General features: G+C 49.1%; 1 protein-coding gene across 21 annotated transcripts in view; it reads left to right on the plus strand.

Moving 5' to 3' along the window:
* The window catches only part of HIPK2 (homeodomain interacting protein kinase 2), a 174,892-nt gene that overhangs the window by 106,654 nt on the left and 48,578 nt on the right, over positions 1-19,660 (plus strand). For all 21 annotated transcript variants that reach the window (XR_012132083.1, XR_012132084.1, XM_073238362.1 and 18 more), the window contains 4 exons: positions 11,035-11,158; positions 11,431-11,550; positions 13,276-13,362; positions 15,064-15,248. Coding sequence is in view for 19 of the 21 variants with exons in the window: in XM_073238362.1 (XP_073094463.1) it covers positions 11,035-11,158; positions 11,431-11,550; positions 13,276-13,362; positions 15,064-15,248 (516 nt within the window). In the remaining 2 variants the exon portion in view is untranslated. The remainder of the gene's footprint in view (positions 1-11,034; positions 11,159-11,430; positions 11,551-13,275; positions 13,363-15,063; positions 15,249-19,660) is intronic.

Consider the following 19,660-nt stretch of genomic DNA (forward strand, 5'->3'; position numbering starts at 1 on the left):
GAAATTGAGTGAAGGCTGTGCACTCAGTCCTCTTCTGTGGGTTTGGTCTCCGGGCAAAGCCAGAATGGTGTGAGCTTCCCCAGGGAGCAAGGCCGGCCTCCTCCCGGCTCCTCTCACCCTCTTCACACCTGCCAGCTTGGAGGCAGGACACACCCCCTGGGCCAGAACCTACTCCATCAGCCAGGATGGCTCCTGGCTGTGTTTGAACACTTGCGTAGGTAGCATATGAGCAGCCTTAGACCCTCTTTCTCAGTAATTCTCTACCAGCAGTGCCAGATAGGGAAGGAGGCCTCCTCTGATGACCCTGCCTTATGGGAACGTCCCTACAGCTGCAATGGAAATTCACTGTCCACTGTGTGTCTTGCAACTTCACTCAGTGGATTCTTCTTCGAATCTCAGGTTTCTGGCTTCTGCTCTCAGTTGGTGTGTCTCCAGGCAGTGACACTGAATGCATCTCCCTTCCAGAGAGGGTGGAGGTTTCAGGCTTGCCCCTCTTATCCCAGGCCATCAGCCATAAAGAATGCCTTGTGATTTTGCCCCAGAAGCCACATGATCAGATGGTGCTATAAGGAAAGCAAATACCCCAAAGACGAGCCTGTCTTTGTTACAGGTTCATGGCTAAGAGTTGGAAACTCCCAAGCCTCTGCAGTGCAAGCATGGGGACCCCTGGCAGGAAGGTGGTGTGATTCTTCAGTCTTGTGTTGGTTCATTCATTCATACAACAAACATTTTTGAGTACTCACTATGAACCAGTTGAAGCTAAATGTTGACCATTGGGAAGTTCTATATTTATGTTAATAAAGTACACCTAAGTATTCTTAGTACGCCTTTATCTGGGGTGATGGTGAGCCTTGGATTAACTGATCAGCATGAAAGAGACCAGCTTTTTCTGTCCCCGCCTGATGTCTCCTTCTATTCTTGGTGAGTAACAGATCATCATCACTCTGAATAAAGGGAAGGTGCTGCATTCACAATTGATACACAAGAATGAAATCCCAAATTCCCTCCCAGTGCAAAGAAGAGTGGCCTCAGAAGCTGAAAGGTGACAGCAGGTGGCAGTGTGGCTTGGGTTAGGCCTTCCAGTACTGGCAGGCTTCCTGGGGAAGCTCTCCATGCAGTTTCAACCCTCAGTTTCAGTCAACAGAACTAACAACAGCAAAGCAGAAGAAAAATAATCAACAAAAGGAACTGAAAAGGTAGCTTTTGTCTCCTTTCTCTCTCAGCCAACTGTGTCATCTTCCCAGCTCTAGGCTTTTGTGCTGAAACCCTCTCAGTTTGAGTGGGACTCCCACCTGGGCCACCTGTCTAGGAGCCTGCATCCAGGCAGAGGGCTGAAGCGGAGGCCGGGATCCATGCCACCAAGGCATGCACACCCACACGGGCTGCGTGTCATGCACGTGGAGACAGGCTTTGTGATGCCCACCACATTAAGTTTCTTCACCTGGCTGGTAGTGACACTGGTCGTTGCTTTCTGTCAAGTTACTGAGCTCTACACTTTTGCTCTTCTTTGTGTGTTATCTTTCACAATAAGAAACAATAATAATAATAAAGATATTTTTAACCCTAAAAAAGAACCTGGAGCCATGTATGTGTAGAAAGGATCACTATATGTAAAAACATACCAAAACCTGTGATTCGTTTCCCCAGCTGACATGTGTTTCTGCAGACATTTACTGAGCACACACTTTGGCAAAAAGTACGAGCATAAACTGGTGATATTATAGTCCTGTGGGTTGCTAGCAAGTAAGACCAGGCTTTCTCCAGCAACCCTGGGCTTCATGATAATGGCACCAGAGACCAAACTGGGAAATACAGGGCCGCTGGGCAAAGCAGGCCCCGTGCCATCAAGTGGGGAAGGAATTTCCTGGCTGTTTGGAGATGAACCATTGTGGGGTCCAAACTGGTTCTTTATAGGAACGTTTCTCATTGAGGCCTATGAGGAATTTAGAGGCTAACATTAAACTATGCTCCAGACATCTGAGAGCTGGTTTCCAATTTACATCAACATCATTAAAGCCTTTGGAAATTATAGTCAGTTAAGTTCCAGATCCAACCTTTTCTTCTGATATGTAAGCAAGAAAGTTAGATTTTGGCATCGCACTTTGCAGAGCTGAAGCAGTGCTAGGAGCCGAGGATCAGCGTGGAGGGGAGGGGGAGGGAATGAATATATATATAGTGCACACCAGGAAAAGTCTTCCTCAGAGCCAAGGTGCTCATTGCCAGTATGAATCCAAATAACTGCCGCTCTGATTCTAACGTTATACTGGAAATGGTCAGCTGAATCAATGAAGCCAGCTTCCTTTGGGAGCTTGTCCAAGTGTGGCATGAAATGATATCAGCATCTAGACCAAACTGATTATCTTTAATCAACCTTCCATGTGGGTGTGATGATTTCTTGAGCACGTCTATTGGTGACAGCTAGAGGTGATTCAGGTATGACAGAATCACTGGTGAGGGTCTTGAGGTGATCCTCATGAGCGCAGAGTTTTATGGACAGCAGCAGGGGCCAAAGGTAGAACTTCTAGAAATCCTGTGCAGCGATTTTGTGGTGTGCGTGACATCAAGCTGGAACCTCCCACAGGCACGAGTGGGGTGTCTTTCCCAGGCTCCTTTGGAGCCAGAACCTTGTGCCTTTGCAGCAGCTCTCCACCACATCATCTTCAGCTTAATCCAGGGCAAAATATTCTTCAGTAGAGTGTGCCTAGACTTGGGGTCCGCAGTGTCTGGGTAGGCCATTACAAGGACCGTCTCACCACCTTGGCCCAGTTAGAGCTAACGCAATGAGTGGGCTCCTGGTGTGCCCCTCCCTGGGTTCATTCCTGGAGTTCCATCCCTGCATTCCTCTGCCCTTCTCATCTGCCAGGCACCCCAGTCAAGACAAAGCTGTTTCCCTCATATCTCCCATTCACCTAGGAAGCTGTCTTTCAAATCAAATCCCAGTTTGGCCTTAGGCTAGCCAGCCTGGCTTGCCATTTACATCTCCACTTGGGCCTTTCTGGGCCCCCAAGACACGGCGTGACTCCGGCACTTAGGGATGCTGCTCACCATTGCCTAGCAGCCCAGCGATGCCCAGAGGGTGTCTTCACTCCCCATTGGGCTGCACCTCTCCTGCATGCACCCTTTGGGCTGTCTTCTCTGCAGATCCCTTGGGCTTTGGGGTCCAATTTCTCTGAAATAGCCTCCTCCTAGTCCTCTGGTTTCTGACGTTTCTCAGGCCTTGTGTTGCTTTGGTGTAATCCCTCGCCGCCCACCCCAGGTCACCAGCTCAAACAGTGGCTCAGAGTTCGTGTCAGCATTTCCAGGTCTCCTAATTTTTGCAGTGGAAACATAAGATTTAACAACACATCTGAAATACAGTTTTACATTTTGATTGCTTCTGCCCCAGCCATACCGAGGTTACTTTCAATCTACATATATTTGTGGGAACAGGCTTTTCACAGCAGTTCAATCCAAGTACACCTTATAATATCAGTGATTATAAAATACCATGGGCTAATAGAGTGTCTTGCTTCCAAGGAGTTCAAACTGCTTTATAATTCCACCGACCATAATTTATCTTCATAAGCTGCTGTAGAGACAAGAAAAAAAGCAAGATTAATAATCACATTTTATAGATGGTGAAATAAAAACTCAGAGAAATTGAGTAACATTTTTCCAGAAACACACAGTTCTTCCTGTGCTCTCTGACTACTGTTGCAGATTTATTGCCCAAGCTGGGAGTGGCTGTGAACCTTGCACTTGTTTTATTAGTGTACCGTGAAGAGGAGCGAGGCGCTGACTCTGGGCTCACGGTTGGCCGGGAGGTTGGGAGAGGCGACCTAGCACCATGGCGGAGAACGCAGAGTTAGGGCCCTGCTGACTGTGCGAGGGGCACGTGCAAGTGTGGACCTAGTTTCTTTCTAAAGCTAGGTAGGTGGTAGGGACTTGGTTGTTGGTTATATTAATCTTTGTATGTTTTATGTTTTTTTATATAAATAAATGAAAAATGTTTAATAGGTGTTCTTTAATCTATTTAGACAGTTTTCTGAGTGTTTCAACTTATAAGGGGGAAACCGGGCTTTAAAATGAGGAAAGGGGCTGGAGTGGGGCTACTCCGTGTCTGATCTCTATCACATGGACTTAGACATGTTATAGATAAGTGGCTTCATATTGGCTGACTGCCTATTCTATGCCAGACCCTGTGCCAGTCGCTTCCTACAGTGCCCTGTTAAATTTCATCCTCATATTAGCATCAGGAAGTCAGCATACAGCTAGAACCTGGCAGCCCTGGATTCTACCCATGAACACAGCTCCCAAGTATATGTTATTCCCACTCGACTTGAGTGGTCTCCACACTTCTGTTGGGGATCACGGCCCCATAGGGTCACATAATCTGGGTGTGGTCTGGGAAAACCCTACCAGCTATGTGTGCTGTCAGGAGTGCTAGTGGGGTGAAATAGCAAAGCTTCAATAACGGACATGTCCAAAATGACAGTTGTTTATTCTCTTTCTACAGAAAAATAGAATTTTCAGCATCTTGCTATGGGAATATTGGAAAGGAACAATCCCTCTCTTTCTTAGGTGCAGATTTCGTCTGACACTTCATGTATGTCTAAAATATTTTTGACATCCCAAAATAGCAGTGAGGAGACTGCAAGATGATTCCGTGGGTGGCAAATGAACGATGAGTTGTTCGCAGAGCCTGGGCAATTCTGAGCCCAAGGGGAAGGCCATTCCCCAAAACAGCAGTCCTACCTGCTGTGAAACCAAACTGAGAACTGAAGCGGCCCCCACGGAAGAAGCCGGAATGTGATTTTTTTTTTTTAAAGCACGTAAACTTTGAAACAGAAAGGCCACGTCGTCTGCCTCTTGTCATAGGAGGGGTTGCCAAGGAGAAGGTGCCAGCTGCAGGGAAAACTGGCCCCTGCTGTGGGTATGGAGTTGAAACAGAAAGATTCATTCCTTTCACAAATGTGTACTGAGTACCCAGCCTGCCCCAGGCATGGTGCTAGGCGCCGGGGATGTGGCCATGACATGACAGGGCAGAAGAAAGACACGCACTCACCCTCCCTGTGCCTGGGGGCCACCCTCACCTGCCACTTACCGAGACTCAGCTCAGACTTCCCCCGGGAATCCCTCCCTGCTGTGCCTCTCCCCGCCACCCAGCCCCCCTTCGTGTACGGGGCTCACACTTGGCACGTTGTATATTAACTGGTGGCACACTGTTACTGCCACCTCAGTGGTGAACTGGAGGGGCCATAGGTCTGGTTTACTTTTCACTCTTTGGCACAGGACTTGGCACATAGTGGACACTTAGAAATAGTTGAATATTTGAATAAATGAGTGAGTGAAGGGAGCTGGAACCAAATTCTGGTTTAGAATAACCATTAAGAATAGTTTCTTCTTCACTGAAGAGTGAACGAGCCTTAGCAACCATCAAACATGCTTCAAATTCACTGAGCAAAAGAAACTGACTCTAGACTTGACTTTGGACTCCCAGGAGCTCAGAGCCTTAGGCACTAGCGGAACAGGGGACGAGGCAGCTGCAAGATCACAGCAGAATGGGCTTCAGTACCCCCAAGGGTTACTGAGGGCCAGGTAGAACAGTCCTTTCCTTACCTAAGGGCTGCAGCCGGGATGTTGAGCAGACAGTTATTGATGGAGCAGGTCAGGCTGAGAAGCAGATACATGAGACACAGGCCCTGCCCCGAGAAGGCTTGGTGGGGCGCATACGTAGGGACGTACGTAGGAGCGTGCCTTTAGAACAGCACACGCTCGTACTCGCAGGGCCAGTCGGGTTGTTTGTGCTTCCATCTTCATCGCCTGGCACACCAGCAGGGAGGAAGTGGGCAGTGTTCGGGTAAGGAAGGAGGGCAGGGAGGGGGCCAGTAGCGGAAATATGATCAATGTATCCTGTGTGCAGGGCTCTGGCTTTGTGAGAATGGAGAGGAGACAGAGTGCAGAGGACTGAATCTCAGAGGCAGCCCCAGCCCTCCAGCCCTGGCCCTGTACCATGCTGGTGCCGCCTCCAGCCCCTGCCACTCTCTCCAGCTTTTTTGCTATCATTCTTTTGTGAGCCACCTACAGGTGGGTGTCCTCTGACTCTCGGTGCTCGCCCTGACACAGAAGCCCTGCTCCGGGAGCACCTCAGGGCCCCACCCCTGCGGCACACGCCCAACTGCATGGAACCGGTGCCCTGCCAACCCTGCCCCTGTGCCCAGACTTCCTCCTTCCTGAAGATTTACCCCCTGCATTCTACTGTGTTTGCCTTACAACTTTCCATCTGCATCGCATATTTTAGTGCTTTCTTCTATTTAGTAGTTATTCAGTCAACTAATCCTTCTTGATTGAGTGGCTGCTAAACGCCAGGCACTGTGCTGCCCTCGTGGAGTTAGTGGGGAGAAGACAGTAAGCAGGTTATTGGGAAAGTGCTGTAAAGTGACATTTATGGCACCATGGATGGAGACTAACTGGTGTCAAAGGAGGCCTGTCCATGCAGTGACAGTTCAGCTGAGGTTTGAAGGATGAGAAGGGGCAGCTGCCTGAGAGCAGTGGCAGGGGGAGCATTCGAGGCAGAAGCAACAGTATCATGAAGGCCCGTGGTCCACAGGAGCCTGGGCATATTCTAGAATTGCAAGAAAACTGGCGGGACTGGAGTCTTGAACTCGGAGCATTGGGGGTGAGGACGGTGGAGAACTGGGCAGGGTCTGGGTAGGGAGTGCCTGTGGGCCACAGGAGGGGTTCAGGTTTTGTTCTGGGTGCTGGCGGGGAGCCTCTGAAGCAAAGGGAGACACGACCTGTTCACTTGGGCAGCTCTGTAGAGAGCGGATTGGAGGAAGCGGGAGGAGCAGCCAGGCAGCTCCCGGTGAGACAGGGCAGCCAGGGCCAGAGCGGTGGCAGCCGAGGTGGGGAGTCAGGGGCCACTTGAAGCTGGCCATATTCATGGATTGGAAGGTGAGGATAAAGAGGGAGAGAGAGGAATTCAAGATCATTCCAGGTTTCTAGCACGAGTAGCAGTTGGGGGGCCGCTACTGGCCCCCTCCCCACCTTCCTTCCTTACCCGAACACTGCCCACTTCCTCCCTGCTGGTGTGCCAGGCGATGAAGATGGAAGCACGAACAACCCGACTGGCCCTGCGAGTACGAGCGTGTGCTGTTCTAAAGGCACGCTCCTACGTACGTCCCTACGTATGCACCCCACCAAGCCTTCTCGGGGCAGGGCCTGTGTCTCATGTATCTGCTTCTCAGCCTGACCTGCTCCATCAATAATTCCACTTAATGAAACAAGGCAGACAGAGGGAGGAGTATCTGGGAGGGGGCAGAGGAGAAGAGTTCCCTTCTAAACATAGTAAGTTTAAAATGAGATGATCACGAGACAATCCAGTGGAGTCTGGCCATCAGCACGTAAAAATCTGGAGCTGAGAAAAGTCCAAGATGGAGATAGCCATTTGGAAATAGGATTGGAGTTTAAATCTGTGGGAGTGGATATGATTACTATACTGTATCTGTTTCCTAAGGCTATAAAAACAGGTATGTACCAGAAAATGCATGGCTTAGGAGCACAGAGATTTATTCTTTCCTAGTTCTGAGGCTGGATGTGTGTCCAAAGTCGAGGTGTCAGCGGGGACATGCTCGCTCTGAAGCCTCTACGTGAAGATCCTTCTTGGCCTCTTCCACTGACTGGTGGCCCCAGGCGTTCCTTGGCCTGTGACAGCATCACTCCGATCTCCGCCTCTGTCTTCACATGCCCGTCTTCCCTCTGCACCTGTGTCCAGATTTACCCCATATGAGGACACCAAGCCATGTTGGATTAAGGGCCACCCTACTCCAGTATGACATCATCTTAACTCTACTTACATGTGCAGTGACCTCATTCCCAAGCAAGGTCACACATTCTCACGTACCAGGGATTAGGACTTCAACGTGTCTTTTGTGGGGGACACAGTTCCACCCATAACAGTTACCCAGAACTAGGATGAAATGAGAGAAAAGAGGGACCCCAGGACTTTGCCATCCTGTAGTAGTTGGACAAAGAGGACGAGCCAGCACAGGAAACAGACAAGCTGCAAGCACTGAGGCAGGATGAATATGGGAGTGTGTGCGTGTCATGAAAACCAGACGGAGCGTCTCAAAACAGGAGGGAATGGCCAACTATGTGAAAGAAACGCCGCTCTTGGGTCACGGAGCTGAGAAGTGAACCAATGGAGGTGACTACGTGGTGGCTGCTGATCTTGACAAGCACTGCTCTTGAGTGGGGAGGGTGAGGCACACAGTGGGCCTGCAGATCACTCTTCAGAGAGTTGACATTGGTGGGGGAGCAGAAAAACAGGGCAGCAGCTGCAGGGAGGTGACAGGAACAAGGGCAGGTTTGTTTGGTTCGGTTTGTTCCTCTGTCCTGCTGTAGTTTTCAAGGGGAGATGCTAGAGCATGTTCTCACGCTTGCACTCGCTGGGTTTCCAGATCTGTGTGTTCTGTGTGTGTTTTGTGTTCAGCTTCAGTTGTCCCATGTGCTTTAGCCTGGGCTCCCCAGCACTGGGGACCCTTGGACACAGCACCATGCCTTCTGTTTCTTTTGTCTCCCAGCAACTTAAGCAGTGGTTCATAATGGTCACAGCAAGAAAAATATTCTGCTGTCCATATATCATGGTACTGTGAGTGGCTACCCTTTCATTTTCTAATGGAAAATGGACTGAGCGGTTTTCACAGGCCCTGTTCATGTAACATCCATCAACTAATCCCTGTTTCTTGCCGAAGGACATGACTGGAGTCTCCTGTCAGTCTCATCTGTTGGCTCTGCCTTGCACACCGTAAGGGAGCAGAAACTGGGAAATGGGTTTCTAGAGGTTCCAAACAGCCTGCTTAGGTGCATGAGCACCAGTGATTGACCTGGCAGTAAGGGCAGCTCGTAGTCAAGCAGAGAGATGTCCCCACGGAACTGGGCCAGACTGTCCCGAAGACCCAATCTGGGACCGGACTGTCCAGGCTGCAAAGGGGTAGAGGTCCAGGTCACAGAGGAACAGGGGGATGGAGGCTCAGAGATGCTTAATCCGGGGCCAGCAGCCTGCCAACGGAGGGGCTTCTCAGGAACCGGGACCACAGCTCTTCTTCAGGGAAGAAGCCTAAGCGTGCATATGAGATGGGGCAGGTGGGCACAGCTGAGTCTAGACCAGAAAAGGCAGAAAGAAAAGATGGTTCTGACACATATGTAGGGAAAACATGTTGTTTCCTCTGCAATGTTCTTTTCAGATACTCCCTTCTTTTCTAAGGAATGTCATTTTTTAAATTCACCAAAACCATCTCTAAAGAGATTACTTTCCTAAAGGCAACATGCAGTCATCTCCTAATTACACGCAATGATCAGGTGACTCTGGAAGCCTGGTGAGTGTGGGCAGTGCTGGACACAGTGACCAAGGCCGGTTGTGGGGTCAAAGGCCCCATGACACACAACGGTCCAGCTGTGATGTGTCATAAAACGCCCACAACAGGCATCCGCAGGGCATGGCTGCCATAGGGCATGTGCAACCTCGCTGTTCACACAAAGGGTCAGCAGCTAGGACTGGAGGAGTCACAGACAAGGAGAGGGCAACAGTGCCCAGCAGTCAGGGGGCAGGGACCAAGGGCTTCCCCTAGTAAGCAGCACCGAGGCAACTCGCCCCCAACCCTCTGCGGTAACTCCCTCTCACCAAGCCTGCAAAGACCCAGTCTTGCATTTTAGGAAAAGTATGTCTCACTGTCCAGACCCGTGACTGTGGCACTCCAGAAGCAACTGGCAGCACTGTAAAAAACTCCTCTTTACATCTGGAAGGTCAAAAGACTTTATAATGAGACATTTTGGGTTTTGTTCTTTTTTTCAATATTAGTATACAGAGAAAAATCAGCAATGAGAGCAAATTTGAAGGAGCAAGGTGGAAAGGTGCTTTCTAAGTGGGGAAAATTCAGCAGGAAGCTCCCGAGATGAGTGGATGTGTTTTGCTCACACCTTCCCCCCTCCTCCCGTGCGGATGGGTGAAGGTGGTCTAGATGGGCACAGTCTCACGGGTTCCCTGCACTCCCACGCCAGGCTGCTGAAAGGTCTGGCATGGCTTAATCAAGTGGGATGCTTATAGAAAAAACAAGTTGGGCTTCTGTATTACATTATTAGCAGAATGCCTTGAGCCATATTAAAAAAAAAAAGCATAAGCTGTGTTCATATCTCATACCTTGAACCTGGTTTTCTCCAAAATGCACTCCTACCTAATCATGACAAATTCTTAGAAAAGAAGATGCGCTCTGTGGCCTCTTTGGTTTTGGTTACTGACTACCTTTGATTACTAACAAATTTTCTCTTTGAGTTTAGGTGATTTTCTTCAGAAGCTCCAGCATGTGACCTTGTCTAGTGTGTGAAGGGACCTGACTCCTACAGTCAGGAATGGGTTTATAATGAAATTCTGATTCATACTCAGACTGTAGTCGTGAACAGGATTCTACGATTATAATACTGGAGAATGTTTTAGGAGATGAACATTTTAGAACTAATGAAAAAAATACTGTTTGTTTCCTTGGGAAAATGTGGTAGTACAAACTCCTAAGCAAGGGGTCGTTGATGTGTATGGATATTGGATTTAATCCCATTATTCTGGGTGGAGGTACCCAGTTTTGTCTATTACAAAAAATACAATACCTGTATTTCAAAATTCCTTTGTAAAAACTGGGAGTTCTCTAAAGATTGGTTTCCAGGGTTTTCAGCTACAAAAGATAAATAACCTCTGAGTATCTCTGAAGTGGTCATTAGTACATCTGGTTGGAGTGTAATGGTAATGAAGTTAATAGCTGTGGTTCCTGGTAGGCCTATTCTGGAACCACAGACACCCTTTCGTCTTAGCCAGCCATCTAACCAGGCTCCCTGATCAAGCCGAAGAAAGGAGGGCTCACTGAAGCACTGTGCCAGGACCACAGGCCTTGCAGAGGGTGGGTAATACTAGTCTGGGTGTAAAAGATAGGATTTTACGTAGAATTCATATAGAAGCAGCCACAGGATTTCCAAATTGCTATGATTTCTTCCATTCTTCCTTTTTAGGGCCCCTGAGATCATCCTTGGCTTACCATTTTGTGAGGCAATTGATATGTGGTCCCTGGGCTGTGTCATTGCAGAGCTGTTCCTGGGCTGGCCGCTATATCCAGGAGCTTCAGAGTACGATCAGGTGGGTCCGGGTGGCACAGGTATTCAGCACAAGCTCTCTCTTCATTCGGATATTTTACAACATGATGTACAGATGGGATCGTGGGGTTTGTCTCCTGATCCTTGCTTCTCTTAGCCTCACTGTTCTTTTTTTATCTTTCTTCTCCCTTTTTCTTTGATCACTTCTTTCTTTCCCTACAAAATTGTCATTTTTCTCAAAGGCACTAGAGCCATTAGTACACATATGTACGGTGACAGGAAAAGCCCTGACCTCATTCTCATCTTTTCTTGCAGATTCGGTATATTTCACAAACACAGGGATTGCCAGCTGAATATTTATTAAGCGCAGGGACAAAGACAACCAGGTTTTTCAACCGTGACACAGACTCACCGTATCCTCTGTGGAGGCTGAAGGTAGGAAGGGCGTCCCCTCCATTCCTCACCAACCCCCAGCTCAGGGAAGGATGTGGTCTGATTGGTGGGGGGCTTTTGACATCTGCACGTTGATCCTGGACCTCACTTTGGGGCAGCCAGCCGTGTGGGGGTGGGGGGTGGCTGCTGTTGACACTTGGCGCAGATGAACTGTAATGGTCAAAGGCACCCCTTTGCTTGGCCTGCTGCTGTCGGCAGAGCTCCATCCCCGAGCTCTGATTGCTAAACTCCCGGATTAATCCAGTACACCTAGGTGACCTCTCTGGTTTGTGCTAGAGAGAGAAACGGGCCAGGCCCTGCCCTCGAGGAGCTCTCAGTCCAGAGCAAGACAGACCTGTGTGTGTGTGGTTGCTGAGGGGAGGGAGCCTTTCATACTGTGGCTGAGGGCCAGGGAGGAGCAGTTGAGCCCTAAAGGATGAAGGGGTCTTCCAGGCAGAGGACACAGTCCAAGCAACATGGCATCCTAAGGCCCCAGGGAGGGGCTCCTTGCCCCCACTGGCAGGTGGTATGGCACACCATTGCACACCATAAACTTTTGGGTGGTTTTACTTCAATAGAAACATATTTTGTTTTCACTTTGATCTGTGCCTAGTAATTAAAATTGGTGTATTTTCCTGAGAAGGAGAAAATGATATAAGTCTTAAGTATGTTTTATGTTCATTTTAGGTGTTTCTTTTTCTGCAAGAGAGTGGATGGGGTTTTTTTGGACAGAAACCTTAGCCAAATTCTAATAAGATTTAAAGATAATGTGTGGCCACTCATTGCAAAAGATTTAGAGAAGAGATCTGGGAGCTAAGCAGGCCGTCTCAGGCTACAGATGGGCGGGCTGACACCTGGCAGCTGCGAGGGTGAGGTCAGGTCCAGTCAGAGAGCCCAGGCTGGAGGAGGGTCCGGCCGGGCAGGGCCAGGGCTCACCTCTGTGTCTCAGGTAGGAGCCTCAATCCTACCTGTCCAGCTGTTCCCAGCATGGAAGCCTGGAACTCATTAGCTCCAGGAAAGCTTCCCTTGAGGGAGACTTTGAGGACTACTTACCTGTCCTCATGGATGAATCCAAAGACCCATAGTAATTGGGTTACTTCCTAGACCAAGGCCAGTGCAGGAACCATGTGTGGGCGCCAAGCCCCAGGCAGAGGGGCAGCACAGAGCAGAGACTCTGGAACCAGCTGCCATTTACTGGCCCTGCGACCTTGTCAGGTCCCTAAGCTTTCCGTCCTGTTTCTCCTTCTGGGAAATGGGTTGGTAACTGACCTGCCTAAGATGCTTGTGATGAACATTAACTGAATTCATGTGCTTTAGAATAGGGTGTGGCACACAGTAAGAGCTGTATGTATAAGAGGCTGCTAAATAACATTAAAATAAAATTCTGAACAGTGTGGAAAAGGGCTTCTGCTTTTCCACATATGGAATCTTACTTTATCCCTTAAACTTAGAGAAGAATGTTGAGCTATCAGGGATGTGACTGATGTAGCTCAGCTTGGAGTCCTCTGGACCTGGCTCAGAGCAGGCCCCCAGCAGGTGCCTGTGGGAAGGAAGGGAGAGGGTGAGGTAGTGTGCAGGGTGAGAAGGGGAAGCAGTTAGCGTGCAGTCACTTCAGGAAGAATCAGTCTCCTTCCCTGAGAGGTGGGGAAAGGCCCTCAGTGAGGGTTGGAGTTACAGTGTCTGGGACGTAACTGACATTACCAGTCGGCTTTTGCCTCTCCTGACCAGACGCCAGATGACCATGAAGCAGAGACAGGGATTAAGTCGAAAGAAGCAAGGAAGTACATTTTCAACTGTTTAGATGACATGGCCCAGGTAAGCTGTGTGGGTGAGTATGCAGCATTAGCCCTTTGAAACCAAGCACAACAAGACTTCTGCAAGAGCAATATGGGAAGGCAAGAGGAATCCACATTTCCCAACTGCGAGGGCCAACCTAGGCCTTACCCAGTGATGTGCCCGCCTCCGTAAGAACACCGCTGGGGTTGCGGAACATTTTCAAAATCTTACACCAGCTCCTTAAAAATAGCTCCAGTTAATTGGTTCCCATTTGCAAACTAGTACTGGCCAATCTTCCTGATGTTTTCATGAGAAGAATTTAAGCTCATTAGTACATTTGAGTTCCACAGCCATGATTCAGGGCTGCCATGATAAGGTGCCACAAACTGGGCGGCATTTATTCTCTCATAGTTCTAGAGGTTGGAAGTTTGAAATCAAGGTGCCAGTAGGGCCATGCTCCCTCCAGAGGCTCTAGGAAGAACCTGTCCCAGCCTCCTGGTGGCCCCTGGTAATCCCCAGGGTCCTTTACTTACAGCTGTACCACCCCAGGCGCTGTGCCTTTCTTCACATGGCCTCCATCCCTGTGTCCCTCTTCTTTCTCTTGTAGAGGTACTGGTCATTGCTTTAGGGCCACCCTGCTCCAGAAGGACCTCATTTTAACCTGCTACGTCTACAAATGTATTTCCAAATAAGGTCATCCTCAGAGGTACCAGGGACTTAACGTATCTTTTGTGGGGACACAGTTCAGCCCACTGCAGTTAGTCTCTCTCAGCTCACTGGAGGGATTACAGGCTCTCACCTTTATGCCCAGAGAAAATTCTTGAACTTTAGCTATTTTTAGTGTAAAAACTAGTCTAAAATCAGGGCAGCCCAAAGTGAGTTTTTCTCAAAAGCAATGAGAAGTAAAGCTATAGACCAATGAACAGTTAGCACACCTCTTGCTGAAAGATTAATGTAACCAAGAATCATGATTGAGTAAAGTATACTTGTCAGTTGATTAGAAGCTTAGATTGTCTGGGAAAGTGAAATTGCTTTCCAGAGCATGTCTTGGAAAATATGGAAAGTACCACCAAACAAGTCTTTAAAGGCTATCCTAGTATAGACTGCTCTTGGAAGAGAACTCCTGTGTGCAGAACTTGCACTGGTCTTGGCCCAACTAGCCCATGAACGCAGGCACAGCAGTCACCCCAGCCCTGACTCAGGGGCCTGCAGGAGGACTGTGGACTGTAGCTGCAGGAAGACGACACTCAGGGCTCTCAAGGCTAAAGAAGCCTTTTGCATCTTGTTGTTTACTGCTTGGTTGTGGTTATTGTTTTTTAATTGTGGTAAAATACACATAAATGACAACTTTGTCATTTTAGCCATTTTTAAGGGCCCAGTTCAGGAGTGTTAAGTACATTCACAGTGTCACGCAGCCAATCTCCAGAACCCTTTGCACCTGTGGTCAGTCAGTGCAGTGTGCTGGGAGGCGCCAAGTGAGAGCAGCGTGCGTCCTGCCCTGCCCCATCGTCGCATGTCTGCAGGTGCCAGCAGCGGCCCTTGCCCTTCCCAGCGCCTGGCCTCCCTCTGCCTTTCCTGCAGAGAATGTCCACACCCTCTGGGCAGTAGTAACATGAGGCCTCCCGTGGGGCAGCCGCAGCCGCCCAGGATCGGGAAGGATGGCTGAGAGATTAGGATGGAGCCGCAGGGCAGAGAATAAGGGAGCCAGGGTCTTGGTAACCAGTCCCTACTTGCTTCCAGGTGAACATGACAACAGATTTGGAAGGAAGTGACCTGTTGGTGGAAAAGGCGGACCGGCGGGAGTTCATTGACCTGCTAAAGAAGATGCTGACCATAGATGCTGACAAGAGAATCACTCCCATCGAGACCCTGAACCACCCCTTTGCCACCATGACGCACTTACTCGATTTTCCCCACAGTACACAGTAGGTGTCCCACTTGATGGTTTATACCAGAGGTCAGCAAACTTTTCCTTTAAAGCCCCAGATAGTAATATTTTAGGCTTGGTGGCCAGACAGTGGCTGTCACAACCCCTCAGCTCTGCTGTTACAGCTGAAAGCAGCCATAGACAATACACAAACAAATACTGATGCTGCATTTCAGTAAAACTTTATTTATAAAATCAGGCGATCGCCAGATTGGGACCTTGGGCTGCAGTTTGCTTTAAACCAAAAAGGAGGGGATGGTGGAACCTGGGAGGGACCAGACTGTGGGGGTCCCCACACAGCAAAGGCACTTTGAGTGCAGAAGGTCACACCTGGAACCCTTCCAGAGTAAACCGGCTCTAGTTGGGTTTGTGTTTGTTCATTCATTCATTCATTCATTATTTGAATGTGGTGTGTACTGTGCCAGGCGCTGGGGTGCAGCGTGGGGTAGAGCAGATGAGGTCTGCTCTACAGGAGCTCAGTCTACAGGAGAGAGAACGGCACCACCAAGTGACACCCACATGACCGGGCTGTCACCAGCGAACACACATGGTGTGTGCGATGTGGGCCTGGAACAGGGGAGCCTCCCTTGGGGCAGGGAAGGGAAGACCCTGCGGAAGTGGCCACTGAAGGATGAGCCACAGGGGACCAGGGGAAAGGCCAGCAGAGCAGAAGGGCACTGCTCATGCAGAGATTCCAGGGTGGGCAGCCAGAGCACTGGGCACAGTGGGAGTGAGGTGGCCGTGGAGAGCCAGCCAGGGAAGCCTTCCATGTTAAGCATTGGGGGTCTTTATCCTAAGAGTGATGGGGAGTCACTGTAGGACTTTGAAGCCGGGGAATGGCTGGTTAGAGTCATGTTTAATGAAGATCTGCTTGCTTCTGCACGATCAAGTCAAATGAGCCTGGAAAAAATGCCCATCAGATTTGGCAACGTAGAAGTTGGGGAAGCTGTTTCAGTGGGTGGTGGAAACAGAAACCCGTTCTGCAGGTGGCAGAAATGAGGGAGATAAGGAGACAGGTTCAACTAGGGATGCTGGGGGCAGTGGATAAAAAGAGGGCTGATTAGATGGGGGTCTTTTAATGTGAAAGAGACTTGAGCAATTCAAGATGCTGATGGGAAGTGTCTGTAACAAGTGAGAGATTAAAGATAAAGGGTGCACAGAAGACGATTTCCCAAGAAAATGGGAGGGGCTGGGATTCAAGCCAGGTGGAGGAGCAGGCCAGCGGGCAGCAGGGGCGGGTATCGCAGGTGTGCTGGCTTAGCAGTGGGAAGTAAAGGGAGTTCTTCAGACAGCTCCTGTCTTGATGAGAGGAAGGTGACTGGTGGTTTAGGAAGGGTGGAAAAGTTTGGGTAGTTGGAGCAGAAAATGGCAGAACAAACAGAGCAAAACAGCATAATTGGTGCACAGGGAGGTTGGGAACTCCCCAGGCGAAGCATAGAGAAAACAGATAGTAGGGTTCATCCAGGTTGGAGTTCACCAGGCTGCTAAGAGAAAAAGGTGGACAGACTTAGGATATTGGTGAGAGAGCAGCCAGAATTCAAAGCAACAGCTATTGGAGGCTCCGGTGATGGGGAAAGGCCCTGAAGGTGGGACGGCTCCCAAGAGATGGGGTAGTGTGATCAGCTCAAAGATCAGTTATTCAATAATAGTTGAATGAGCCAGATGGGTGAAAATGTGGCTGGGGGCGGGATGCTTGAATCTGTGGTCTGGGGAAATGGAGCAGTTTTAGGTTTGAGCATCCAGAGAATGGGCAGCCAGAAGTGACACCAGGCCACTGAAGATGAGGAGGAACTGAGAAGGTGGGCTGTCCGGCAGTAGTCAGGGTGACCCCTGACATCTCCCTTGGGGACAGGAAAAAGTTAGTGGAAGACTGAGCCGGTGGCACAGGCCTCAGTGGGTGACAGGGAGAGATAAGGCCATTGGGCAAGAGGTGGGGGAGAGTTGGTTTATGGAGGCTGCAGTACTGCACCACTGAGTGCTGGGGGCTCTAACAGCAGAAATTCACTTCCTTACCATTCTGGAAGTCCAAGATCAAGCTAGTTTCTTCTGAGGCCCCTCTGCTTGGCTTGTAGACGCCTGTCTCCTCCCTGTGTCCTCACACAGCCTTCTGTACATGTCCATGTCCTAATTTCCTCCTCCTCATAAGGCATCAGACTGGGGCTGACCCTAAGGACCTCATTTTACCTCTTCAAAGATCTCATCTCCAAATCCAGTCACATTCTGAAGTACAGGGGCTTAGGGCTTCAGTATTGTATTTGGGGGACATAGTTCAGACAGGGCCTTACCTTAACCAGCCTGCAAACAATGAGCGCTTCCTCCATTGCAATTCTGCCCCTTATCAGTGGTGTTAAGCAAGTCAAACTACATTGCAACAACCAAAAGCGTGCGTCTAATTTAGAACTGTTTGAAACCGCCAGGACAGAGAAGGAACTTGGACCCCTCCCTTGCAGAACCTCATTATGGGATTTGCCCTGTTTCTGGGTGTGGCAGGGGTGAGTCAAGGGGTGCGGCTCTGTTCCAAGGAAAGGATGCAGACTTGGTGACCGATTACTGGGCAAGGCTCCCGGAAGATCCGTCCATTTTTGCTAAGGAGCAAAGCAGGGTGACTGGGAAGCAGCTGTGGGAGGAGATGGGGGAGTGCTCTCCTGGAGCTCCCGTTAGCCATCTGCACTGGGTCAGTGAGACAGTCACCCCCATAAAGTTGGGGGCACAGTCGAATGACCTCAGGGTCCCACCCTTCTCTGGGCTCTGCACCGAAGCAGCAATAGAATCCGAGCATGGAGACTATGCACGTGAGCTCTGAGTTCGGAGCTCGGAGTGGGACCGAGAGTATCGCTGCCAGTTCAGAACTCAGAAAATGGGCCTCAGAAGGAAAGACGGGTGCTTGAGCACAGCTGGCTTACCTGGGAGTAGGCCTGATCCCTAAGGGCCCCTAGAACTTGCTGGGAAGCCCATGAGAATTCCAGGCCCACCCTGCCGAAGACCCTCATCCTTGGGACTGCCGCAGAGCTGCTGCAGCATCTAGACAAGCAGGTGTAAGAGAGCCCACTCGTCTCTCCACACCAGGGTTCTAGTGCACACATTCCTCAGAAACCCATTCTCATAGAATTACCCCAAAGTGAAAGTGCTTATACCTCTTCCTGAAAGTCAAAACTCGCCATTTCTGTTAGAAAGTTCTGAGTCAAAAAGCTTTCATTGAATTGTCACCAAACCATTGAATGCTTAAAATTCATTCCAAAAAGAATACAAAATCCATTGTTTTATTCCTTCAGCCTCCATGTGAAAGCACTTAGCAGTGTGCTCGGTATTTAATACATGCTCAAAACATGTTGTCATTACCAACATTATCGTTGGTCTTTTAGCTCTTAGTTACCATAGAAGATGTTTTCCTTTCTTTCCAGGATCGTCAGTCAGTAAGTGTTTATTTAATGTGCATTGTGTGGCCAACATAAGTAGTCATTAACTCAGAAAGAAAGAGGATTCTTCGAGCATGTCAAAGTCAATTTGGAGCATCTTTTATGGAAAGGATATTTGGGGATATCCCACCTACTTGGCCCAAAATATAGCATACCTATACTACTATATTTCTAATCTTAAAAATAGTAGAAAATTATTATGTATATTCAGTTACTACATTATGTTTAAAATAAACATTTAAAATTAAATTTTAAATATGATTATCTTGAAAACATGCATTTAAGTACGTTTAATTGACCAAGGACACAGAGACATGAATGAGAAGCAGTGCATGAATCCTGAAGGACACGTCATGGTGGGTTTTCAAAACCTTGAGGCTGAGGCCCCTTGCAGCTTTCCTTTCTCCTGATGCCATGTCAGGAACACTTTCCTATTTTACTTTCATAGTCAGTGTTTTGTTTTGATTCACAAATACAGTGGAGGAAGAAAAAGAGGGAGAGAATTTTTATTTCATGAACCTGGACAAGAGTTAGAAAAGGAAAAGGCAGAGGCTGAAGGAAGTTAAAGAGGATGTACAGGAGATTGCTCTTGACCTTAGCAAACTATCCTCTGTAAACCTGTCCTTACTTGGAAAATAGGGGTGACAACCAAATCTGCTGCTTGTGGTTGGTTGTAGGACTGAGGAAAGGGGTACTTGCAAACGCCTGCCACAGCTCTCAATGAAAGGTAGTCACTGTTACTAATTATTACTAAGATCGTTCTCATTACATGCGCGATTCCAGTGGGGATCCCATAAGGTCGTGATACTGGGCTGGCTGCTGCCTTGGCCGGCCCCTAGGTGGCGCTGGCGCCCCAGAGTAGCTGGAAAGGAGGTGCGACGAGTTGCCTTCGAGGAAAGGGAGGCAGGTCGTGAGCGCTGTTCAATGTTCCTTCCTAGCAGAGAGCGCGTGTGTTTGTGGGCCAGAAGCCACACTGAAAGCTGAATGGGCCGTG

Source organism: Manis javanica, chromosome 6 (assembly GCF_040802235.1).
Source record: "Manis javanica isolate MJ-LG chromosome 6, MJ_LKY, whole genome shotgun sequence".
NCBI lineage: Eukaryota > Metazoa > Chordata > Mammalia > Pholidota > Manidae > Manis > Manis javanica.